The following is a 12064-nucleotide window of genomic DNA, read 5'->3' on the forward strand; positions in this document are numbered from 1 at the left end:
CATTATCCATTCCACATCCCCCTATCTTCCAGTATAGCCTCTGCCTATATGCCATACCCCTTTTTGAATTTACATCTGTAACTGCCTCTCTTTGCCCCATTCTATTGAACACTTTTGTTTGTGTTTTTCTTCCTCTATTCAACTTATTTCCTCCATTCTTCGCCACACCCGCATCTCAAAAGTCTTCAATTTTTCCTCAAAGACTAGGTTCCACATCCATAAAGCGTTACTTTTCATATTTAAGTCTACGTTGATCTTTTCTTCGCCATTGTACTTGGTGTACCTGCCATCAATTCTCTTCTTTATGTACGCAAATACTCATTTCGGCTTATCTTAGTGGCGGTAATACATGTGAATCTCATTCCTGTGGATTTGAAATTATTAATGTTCATATCAAACTAAAGCTCTTCTCCTGATATTTGTTTGACAACGACTGTAACCTTGCAATTCTGGTGAAATGAAGTGGGGCCCTTATTTTGATGGCTGTGGTCCCTTAGCACTCGATTTGGCTCAGTTTCCTCTCTAAGAAAACTGATAATATTCAAATTAAAAGAAACATCCCATTTTTTATCTATGTAACTGGGACGAGTATCTTCCCGTACCCATAATGCGTAACTCTAATTATATGTTGACTAATGTGATCGAATTAATTTCGCTTATCATCTCCGGTCTAATTCAACGGTCGCAAAAGCTCGACCTCGAATGTTTTCGCGTTCGTATGCCTGCCTTGATATTTCTATTGTATTTCTTGTTTCAAGTCCGCATAGGCATTCGTCTGTTTGCTTCTACTGTCTGGCTGGCCAGTTGTGACGTCGCATTGATGACTTAGCTTTGACGCGTGTCACGTGTACGCATTATGGATATGGGAGCAAATACGTTCACCTTAATGGCAATTGGAAAAAATATTCTTGTCAAAATGGTGGTACCATTAACGGGAACAATTAGCGTTCACTCTCATTTAAACTTTATTTTCTTCATGAAAAAAATCAACTATCTACTAATACTTCGACGAAAGTACGAGTATGTCCCCCGCGTCATACGCGTGGACGTCTTGTTTCTGTCAATGCCCGATTATTTAAGTTGGTTCGTTAAAAAACGTTTCAGTGGAAATATACTTTGATATCAACCCCTGATGGTTTCCGAATTCGATAAGGTAAGAGGAACCTTGGGAATCTATAACCTGTTTCTGCCGCCGCTGCAAAGCAACGAAGCGTATCGCACAAGTAGATGATACAATTCTGCCATAATCTTGTAGACAATGAGAGCTATTTCTCTGTTGTTCAACAGAAAACATAGCAGAGTAACTTAACAGCTAGTATATCCTATAAAGGCAGTTTCTCCAGCAGTTATTGAGAAGTTATCCATGGAATTTTATGCTTCATGCGATAAAATTAGAATACGATCATTTCCCTTTTTACCATGTCCATTCTATGTTTCACGCAGACATTGTGTGTTGTTGGGCGTCGTAGATTTTGAGGTTATTAGTGTTTATTCAATTATTTTTATCCATTATTTTGATAATTAGTTCACGTTGTATCCATGTGGGAATTTAAAATACCTCTTTGTTTTCCTAAAGTAAAATGTTTCCAGAACATTAAACGCTTGATTTTTATTTCTAGGATATCGTGTAGTCTTTCCTTTGTTTTAATTAGAGTGGAAATGTAGTTATTATAGTAATCCTTGCCCTTCATCCATTTGACATGACCCTTATGACATTTCTGATGAAATCTGTATATTATTCATCTTATTAGTTATTAGCCTGGTAGGAAGGGAGCTAAATCCTCCAAACATTACAGAATTGACCACAGAGAACTTTCAATACTAATAATTGGTTAAAAAAATACTTAAACATGAATTTGCATGTAGTCTGTGTTTTATTTTACTTACTTTTTACTTAAGCAGCTTACATATACTTAAAACAAACACTTCAATGTGATTGTGCGGTACCAACTCAAATGCCCTTAATGTACTATTGAAAGTTGTGGAGTAAAAGGTTGCTAGTAATTTTCATTCATTGAAATTTTTTTATCTGGGAAGTGTAATCACCCTCTGGTAAACCTTAAATTCATAAATCCGAAATTGTAGTGACTGTGATTGTGTACTTTTGAAATTTCCTTTGGCATTTCACAATTATACTATGTTTGAAAAGGGTATCATACCTGTTGTCCCTTTTTTTCAGTTGGCGGTGGGGGTCTGGGGTTTCTGGTGGGTCCCAGGTTGAGCATGGCTGCTGGTCGCACATTCATGCTAACACTTGCTGTGGGCATCACATTTGGCTTCAGCTTTGCATATATTCTACTCAATACCACACAACGTTTCTACTTGCTGAGCTCTCCAAGTGGAGTATTAGACCAGGGATATCAACCACGGCTGTCCAGAGGGAGTGAAGGCCAGGGTTTCATACATAGGTGGTGGTCAAAAGGGTAAGCCATCCAATACTGCTAATTCCTCTCAGCTTACTTCCATAGCATCACCATCTGTGAATAAACAGATAATTTTTTCTATTCAATGCAGCTAATTTATTTTATCCCCTCATTAATTATATAATTTATTTATTTATATACCCTTCAAGCCGCCACCAGGGTGTGTTGCAGGGGGTGAATACACACCAGATGAATTTTGACCCGACTATTGTAATCCCTACAGTGGTCTAACAATGTTATTCTGATCCCTCATCGTTCGTGGAAAAAAATGTCTTAAATATATCTGTTCTACACTTGATCTCTCTAATTTTATTTAAATGATCTCCCCTACCATAATACGATGGGGGTAAAAATGCATTCCAACATTTCTGCTAGAGAGACGTCCTTCCAATTTACGTAAGGGATTTAATCTGTAATTTAACCTTCGCTCTGTGAGTGATTCTCAGCCTAGCTGCTCTAATATTTTGAGTAACCTACTAAGTTTATCATAACAACATTTAGCAAATCTAGCTCCTCTACTCTGCATGTGATCTAAATCGTCAATTAATCCAACTTTGTGAGGATCCCATATACTTGCAGCATATTCTGAATGAGGCCTAACCAGTAGAAGATAACATTTTTCTTTGATTTTTTCATCGCATTTATGTAGTACTCTTCAAATAAATCCTAATTTTTTGTTATCTTGTCCACATATTCCCCGTATGTGTTTCACCGAGGAGAGATCGTGAGTGAGGGTAAAACCCAAGTATTTATTTGAGTCTACAAATTCCATTTTGATGTTTCTGATGCAGTAGACATTTGGGAGGGAATTGCTCTTTTACCAAAAATGTATGACTATGCACTTATTTAAGTTTAATTCTAATTGCCAAATTTTATTTTAATATGCCAAAAGGTTTATTTATCGACTAAATATTTGTCAATGAATATTTATGGGATGTAGGGTACATTGTTAACTTAATCCATTGTTCATTTATAATTATTGCCATTCTTATTTTCTAGAAATACCTCAAGATAATGTTGCTGAAGTTTTTTGCTGTGGTTTTAAGACTCCCTGTAATAACAATATGCATGCATGAACTGTCAAAAAATTAACTGTTAATTCCTATTTGTTGTAAAATTATTGTAAAATATATACAATTAATTCAGTTTTCCTCATTCCACATATTTTTTAATAATAATAAAGTTATTAATTGTTAATAAACTAATTAACTTGTGTGAATCAAGTATGAAATAAAATTGATTCATCAGCTGTGCTTTTTTGTGATATAAATGAAGTTATGCTTGACCAAAGCATATTTATACCCTTCTTTTATTCACAGTTTTCTCAAAACAGCCTCATCCCAAATCATTTCCAGTATTTTCTTTTGATTTTTAACCATCATTTACTCAATTGGTAATTAGTGCTAGGCTCATGCAATGTTATGGAATTATTGAACAGAAAGTTCATTAAAATGATTTACATCTTCAAGCTGCCAATTCATTTATTTACAATCATGAGTCTTCTTCAATTTATTGTATTTTTCAGAACTTGGTATTTTAAGTTGGTCATTTGGCAGCTAATCAATGTACCCAGAGATATATTGTTCATGCTGATTTATAGGTTGATGTTTGCCATGATTTTAGTATATTGAGCTTTGGAATTCGAATTATTTAGTCACTCTTTAAGTACTCACATGATAGTTAGTCACATGTTCTTTCAGAGTAAACTAATCTAATGAAATAAAATTTTTTGTAATTTTTTCTATTGGACAGCGGCCATGATGCACATGAACATGGGGACATGGAGAATGCTGAAGGGCCCTCACAAGAGGTCTCATTTCATTCCCACGATGAAGAGTTCCATCGAGGTGAGTGTGCATTAAACTATGGAAAAAATCTTAGAATGCTAGATTTTCAATCAGAAATTAGCTGTATAAGCTATTCTAAAATAACTTTTTTTGCACAAATAAACTTATATTATCATGTGTAAATTTATATTTATTTCAATCTAAAATTTATCGTTTAACATCTCTTAATTTATTAAGCCTTTCATGGTGAAATTTTAATTGAAATATTATGAAACTAATCAGTTCATTCAATAGTTCTGGTACTCCATAAAGAGATTTGCAAAAAAACCACTCCTGTTGGAAAAACAAAAGCATGGGGTGTGATCCTATACATATTACGGTGCCAGCATATTATAATTAATCTGATAATCATTTTAAAATTGATTAAAATTCATCATGGTAAAAAGTTCCTTAGCAAGAAAATAATTATAATGAGTCAATAGTACCCAATTTATTCTTGGTTATGCATGAAACCTTGGAAAAAATATGGTGAAAATCTACTCCCCATTTCTAGGAAGAGTGAGCACTTGAACACTGGGCTGACTGAGCTTTTTCACTAGCACCCATTTTAGTTGGTCTTTCAAGAATTTAAGGTTTATGATTATAGAGATGAAATATTTTTTGATGGTACTTTTAATAGACATTTCAGTTTAGCTATTTAATAAAGGTATCAGTTATTAATATTATATCATGTCGTATGAATTGAAAACTTTTCAATCGTATTGCCTAAATAAATCATAAATCTGAAAGTATAAGTTTTTGGCCTATGCCCTTCAGGACCTCTTTTTGTCAAGTGATTCCCTCCATATTTTTATCAGGCTCTCAACAACAAATATAGATAGGTAACTAGTAATAGTGTTGCTAAAATTATGGCTCTGCCCATTAAGAATTTCTATATTCAAAATTTCAGCTGTCAGATGCTGATTAAAAAAATTATTTTCTACCTCCGATAGACAAGTGTGAATATGGAAATACTCTATCATTTCTAAAATATTTTATACCTGGCTAATTACTGATAAATTAACTACAATAAATGTTTCTGATACTTCAATTGTTAAAAATACTAAATATTGCATGATATACCGCTTTAGTGCAATATGCTACACACAATATCCAAAATGTGAATATATTGAAGTCAAATTTAAGTCATGCATGGCTTCTACATAAAAATGACCCAGAAAAAAATAAATCCCCTGCAGAACTATATGGGGAGAGATTTTCTTGTTGCAAAAAAAGTTACCTCATTACCCTATTAAAGCTTACCTTTAGCATATTTAGTTAGTTGCTGTACTATGGTATTAAAAGGCAATTCAATTGTCAGAATAAATTATGAAGGAATGAAGAGATTGAAAGCTACCTAGCAGGAAATGTTTGAGAACATGTACAAACCATAATATTTTTCTCAACATGATGCAAGCTTCTGTAAATGAATCTCTTTATTCTTATTTTATTGCCAATATACCATGTGGCTGATATGAAATTCAATGTAGATTATGGTTTGCAAGCCTATTGCAGCCGAACCTCGCTAAATGAAAAACTTGCATAGCAAGTAATTTTCATTATGAGCAAAATTTTTGGTCCCGAAAATGACTCGCTTAACGAGTGACTCTTTGCTTTAAGAGTGACGAAGAGAGAAATTCTCATAATGATTGCATACCTGCCACTTAAGTTTGTGTTTAACACTCGTACTGCTAACCTTATTGTCTAGTGAACACACAATTTTCTAAACTTTTGTTCAGGCTTATTATTAGTGATTCTTTGATGCAAACTTCAATACCATTTTGTGCATAATTTTTGAAATGACCCTAAAGAAAAACCTGTAAGAAGAAAACCACAAAAGAATAAAAATAGCAGTAAAAATTTAAAGTAAAGTCATTGGAAATCGTGAACAGGGTGTGAGCATTGCTGAATTAGTATGCACATCAACAATCAGTCGACTTCAATCATTTGCAATTTCTTCAAGAAGAATATAATTAAGGAGATAGATAATCAAGGAGTGACAAAAATATCCATGCAATGGGCATTTATTCTCACATGTTAAAAAGGTTGCTCTTCATATGGAGAGAGGAAAAGAATTATAATGCGGCACTATTAACTAGGACCTCATACATGAAAAGGGGAAAGCCAATTTTGCCAACCTTGTTAGAGGATTTCAAGATCATCGATGGCCAAACAAGAATTTAAGGGGAGCCATGCATGGCTCAAGAAGTTTAAAAGAAGAACCTATATCCATAGTATTGTGAGGCAAGGTGAAGTTCTGAGTCAAAGGCAGCAGAGGATTACATCGGTGACATCAAGAAAATCATAGATTCTGATGATTACGTGCTGGAAAAGGTATTTAAATGTGACAAGAAGGTCCTTTTTGGAAGATGATGTCAAAGCAATGCTATATTTTTACAAGTAATAGTAGAAGAGAATGCATTGTCCGGCGACAAGCCGATGAAAGGCTGTTTCATGCTGCTATTTTGTGCACTTGCAGTCGGCAAATTGGAAATGAAACCATTGCTTGTTTACCATGCTGAAAGTCCATGTGCCTTCAAGAAGTGTTATGTCCAGAATAGTTGGCTAAATGTGATATAGAGATCAAGGGAAACTGTTACATCATACCATGCATATGAGGCATTGGGATAAGGAAGGGGTCAGAAATTTTTTTCACGATAATTCCGAGTCCCATTCTTGCTAAATTTTGAAGCCATGATCCTAAACAATGTATGTATAGTTTTCTTTGAATAAACCTCTGTCATAATTTTTTTTCAGCATTGAGCACATTTTTGTATTTTACATTAATTTATGTGCAAAAAGTTGTTTCTTTAAATGGGTGTTTTGCTTAACAAAAAAGATTGCGGAGCAAATTATGCTCATTGTATGAGGATCTACTGTAGTCTTCAGCATTCTTGCAGTTGCACTTACTCTCTCTGTTTTGTTACTTCCCAGGGGCCCCTATTGGGTGTTCAGAGAGTAATTTATTTCAACCTCACATAATTTCCTCAAAATTACACTGCTAAGCACTTAATCCATAGTAAATATTTTTCAGAATCTACGAAATAAATTTAGTTCAGGGTTGGATGAGATTCCTAGCCCAGTTTTTAAACGCTCATTTCATCTGATCAGGACACCTCTATTACATATTATAAATGAATCCCTGCTGCAAGGAATATTCCCACCTCCTTTGAAAGTTGCAAAAGTTATCCCGCTCTATAAAAAGAAAAGTAGCCCCCACGAAATGAATTCTTATCGCCCAATATCTCTCCTAAATCAGTTTAGCAAAATATTTGAGAAAGTGTTTCTCAATCGCCTCATCCCATATGTTGAATCTGAGAAGATTCTGTCAAAATTTCAGCATGGTTTTTGGCAGAATAGGTCCACCAAATCTGCTACTTATCAGGCAATAGATAATATATTGACAGCTCTTGAATGCAAGTTAGAATCTGTAGGAATGTTCTTCGATTTTTCTGACGCATTTGGCTCAGTAAATCAGAATTTACTATTGCAAAAAATGCATAAATATGGCATTAGGGGCCAATGCACATGACTGGTTAGTCTCATATCTTCAGGGCCGTCAGCAGCACGTGGTTTTGCTCAATGATGGAAAAAAATTCATCTCTCCTGGTAAAGTTGTATGCCAAGGTGTCCCACAGGGTTCAGTTCTGGGTCCTATCCTGTTTCTCCTCTACATTAATGACCTACCTGAGAATATAAGAACCAACAAAAGGGATGATCCACTCTTATTTGCAGACGATACCAGTATCATACTCACTGCCTCTACAGTCCAAAGTTTAACAAACAATGCTAAACAAACCGTTCAACATCTGAACTCATGGTGTAGCAGGAATCAGCTGAATTTAAATGTGGAAAAGTCCCAACTACTTTACTTTGCAAATAAAAACAAAAACATGGCCACTTTGGCAATTGAATCAAGTGGAAAACTAATTCCTCAAGTGCCCCATGCAAAATTCCTAGGAATAGTTCTAGACAGGTGGTTGTCCTGGTGGGAGCATATATGTCACGTGGGCAAAAAACTGAATACCATTTGCTTCCTTATTAGAAGCATCAGGTTTACCATAACAATGGATGTCCTCATGTCAATATATTATGCAAATATCTACTCCTGTATAGTATATAGTAACCTTTTCTGGGGTTCTTCTCCGCTTGCAGACACAATATTTAAAATTCAAAAGCGAGCTGTACGGCTAATTGTCAAAGCAGAGCATAATGCTCCTTGTCATCCATTATTCCATAAATTGAACATTCTACCTTTGCCATGTATTTATATCTATGTATTACTGGTGTACACCTTTGTAAACCTTTCAATGTATGACACAAATTGTGGTTTCACCACTATGGGACCAGGTCTAAAAATGATCTGCATGGAACTTATGTAAGAACTAGAACCCCTAGGCCCCTAAATCTATGGGTCTCCTTATGTGTAATAAGCTAAATGAGGACCTGAAATCCAGCACGAACATTTGTCTATTTAAAAGGAAATTGAGAGCTTTTCTTCAAAGGAATTTGTTCTATTCTATTAGGAATTTCATGGAACATGAAACTTAGAATAGGTATATGTATTACATTGTGTATTATTATATATATTGACGTGTCCTATACTATGTGTACAATTTTTTGTATGATACAGTCTCTGGCCAAATAAAAATTATTATTATTATTATTATTATTACTATCTGATTGAAATAATGTTTACTGAATGCCTTATTAAAACCCTTTGCTACTAAGTACTATTTGCTGTCATGAATTGTCAATGTAATGGTAAACCATTTATATTGTCCTTTTGATTGGAAATTGCTCTGAATTAGGTTAATCATAATGTACCACATTATGCATTCTCTTATATTTACAAATGATGTTAAATGTCAATTATTTCTACAGGCGAGGATGAGGTAGCCAGAATCATGGCAAAGAAAGTGAGAGTCCTTTGCTGGGTTATGACCGCACCAAAAAACCATGAGAAGAAGGCTCGTCATGTAAAGGCCACTTGGGGAAAACGCTGCAACATTCTGCTATTCATGAGCACAGCAAATGGCAAGTGTGACACTCTTACGAATAATTTATCATGTTTCCTTTTCTCTCGGAGGATTGAATCCTAGATTCAGTGTAAAAAATTAAAATTGAATGGTTATCTTTTACGTAAATTCAATACAGATTGAGTATGCATTTAGAACATGAGGAGGAGCAAGTATTTGCATACTGAGCTGGAATTTCTCCTTTGCCACCATATGCAGGAAGACATAATAGTATATTGAAATGTAATGAAATAATTGACTTTGTAATTCCACACACTTTATTTAAAAACACACGACCCAGGTTTCGACGTTGAACGTCATCATCAGGTCATCATCAACGTCGAAACCTGGGTCGTGTGTTTTTAAATAAAGTGTGTGGAATTACAAAGTCAATTATTTCATTACATTTCAATATGTTATGCAAATTCCACAAAGTTACGCCTGAGACAACATAATAGTATGGTGAGGTAATGGTGCAAGTGGGCGAAGTCTGAGAGATAGTTCAAGCTGAGACTTTTTGGAATTACATTTTCAAGTGCTTCCTTGTACTTTTCTCCTTTGTTTTCCTTTCCCTCCAAGCCGTCTCCTGAAAGAGTGGTGGAGCAGTATAGGTGTGATTCTGCTATCCACATTGGTGTTGCTAAATGTTCTCTCTTTATTTTCATGGGAACCTGTGTGTGGCACATTAGGTCAGTCGGTAGACCTTTTCCGGCGGAGAGAGGAAGAAGGGGGGGGGGGAAGAGTCAAGTATAATGGAGTAATCCCTTTGGGGGGGTAGTTTGAGGTATGCCTCAAATGTCTGTATGTAAAGAAACCACCTATGTAATTGGAACTTAAACTGCAGTCTAATGAGAGATGAGGCTTACTAAAAACAAACCTTTTCTGACAGTATCAGCATCATCTCTGGGATTTTCTAAGGAATTATTGATCGACCCATGTAACTTAGTGTCCACGTGCAAGCATTTAATTCTCTTACTTTTTTGCTCTGACCAATGAATTAGGTAGATAAAAGAGATGTCAAGTTCACCAACTATTGAAACGTACCACACTATGGCAGGCTGATGGTGAAGGTAGAGTTTGTGGTTGGAAGAAGGTAAAGGTTATTATGGCATATCTGGTATTTTAATTAGCATTCACCGAGTGCTATCACCAGAAAAACTACAAGATGAATGTGGTGCGCATATTCCAGGGATTATGATAAACAATGCTAACAACATCTCATGCTAGTAGTAGTCATGTTTTGGTTTTTGGGCTCTCCAAAGGCTAAAATCATATCACAGTAAATGCTCATTCTGCAAAAATGTGAATCACTTCAACAGTACTTCCATATCTGAGATGAAATCCAAAATGATTAATAGTTTGTGCTGAACTACTTATAAGCATTGAAATTCTAATTAAATATAATTGAATAAGCTAATATAACAGTGATGAAGAAATTAGCATTAATTAATTGGTTAATACTTGTATTATACATTGTTATTAGCTGTAGTCTTCCGGCTTAGGCTAGATTTTTGACCCTGACAATACAAACTACAATACTTATCCGTCTCTGTATCTAAAATGGCCTCCTTATCGGGGTCAAATGCCTCACTTAGGAAAGATGTTGTGGAGACTACCCTTTATCTGGATCCCACCCATTGATCCATCTGGCATAGGTGACACTGCTAGAAGCTATTAGTATTTCTCCCACTAGCACAGCTTTTTGATGGGTCATAGGAGCATGCAAACACTGGCACCATTTCAAGCTTGTAGTCCATGACAAGGAAATGAATTGGGTATTTGTTTAATTTTTAGTGTTAACTGATACTTTTGTTTTCTTTCATCGGTGATATTTTGTTTAGGTGATAAATTTGTTTGCAAAATCATTGCAATCATGGTACAATGCACTGCAGTCATAATTTGTGGACTGAGGAAAATGAATTTATCAAAATAGAAAAGAATAATATTAATTTGTACAGATATGGTATACATACACTACCTGGGAGAGTGGTGAAAGGAAATATGAAAGTGCTTGCATATTGTTGGCTCAAAAACGGTTCCCTTCTGTAAATGATTATGAAAGAGAATCTTATAAGAGCTCAAGGAGCAGAATAATTCAAGTGGCTTTCTTCAATTCTGACTAGTTGCTAAGAAAAAGAAAACTGAAAAAAGTAGTTTTAATATTTATATGCTCTGCAAACATTAGTTACATTTATTTTGTGGGGTTATTCCTGTGGACAGGAGTCCATGATTACTAATTCATGTCCATAGATAGCCACTCAATTGCATATTTTATATGTGTAAATGTAGAGTTTTGTCCAATCCCTCTCCCTAATGCTGCCCATCCTGACTCTCCACTCCCATCTGAGCAGTCTGAGATATTTACTGGCTACGGATAAGTAGTCTATCCTCCAAGCCACTCCTAATATATGGATTACGTTAATTAATGCTTCCCAGTTTACTACATCAAATGCCTTCTCAAATCTGCAAAACATGTACTTATACGAGGGTCATCCGGAAAGTAGTACCCGTTCGTGCCGCATGAAGTGCTGACGACGCGAGTAGCCGCTGGACGAGGTCAGATAGCTTCAGTGGCTTGTCTGCCTTCTCTGAGCCAAGTTGCGTGACGCTAGCATTGCCTGTGTTGTTTCTGTGATTGTTTACAATGTTTAAAAAAATTGAGAACGCCGCCAGTTGTGAAGTGAGGGCAGTGATTAAATTCCTCAATGCAAGAAACGTTCGCCCATGTGATATTCATCGCCAATTAAAGGAGGTGTATGGAGACAATGTAATGGACGAGTCGTCTGTTCGGCGGTGG

At 35.5% G+C, this 12064-nt stretch overlaps 1 protein-coding gene across 4 annotated transcripts in view; it reads left to right on the plus strand.

Moving 5' to 3' along the window:
- LOC139692605 (glycoprotein-N-acetylgalactosamine 3-beta-galactosyltransferase 1-like) overlaps positions 1–12064 on the plus strand; it is a 130819-nt gene that overhangs the window by 103954 nt on the left and 14801 nt on the right. For all 4 annotated transcript variants that reach the window (XM_071590889.1, XM_071590891.1, XM_071590890.1 and 1 more), the window contains 3 exons: positions 2180–2423; positions 4176–4270; positions 9134–9286. In XM_071590889.1, coding sequence (XP_071446990.1) covers positions 2180–2423; positions 4176–4270; positions 9134–9286 — 492 coding nt within the window. The remainder of the gene's footprint in view (positions 1–2179; positions 2424–4175; positions 4271–9133; positions 9287–12064) is intronic.

This window comes from Hetaerina americana, unplaced genomic scaffold (assembly GCF_022747635.1).
Source record: "Hetaerina americana unplaced genomic scaffold, ioHetAmer1.1.p SCAF_4, whole genome shotgun sequence".
Taxonomy (NCBI): Eukaryota; Metazoa; Arthropoda; class Insecta; order Odonata; family Calopterygidae; genus Hetaerina; species Hetaerina americana.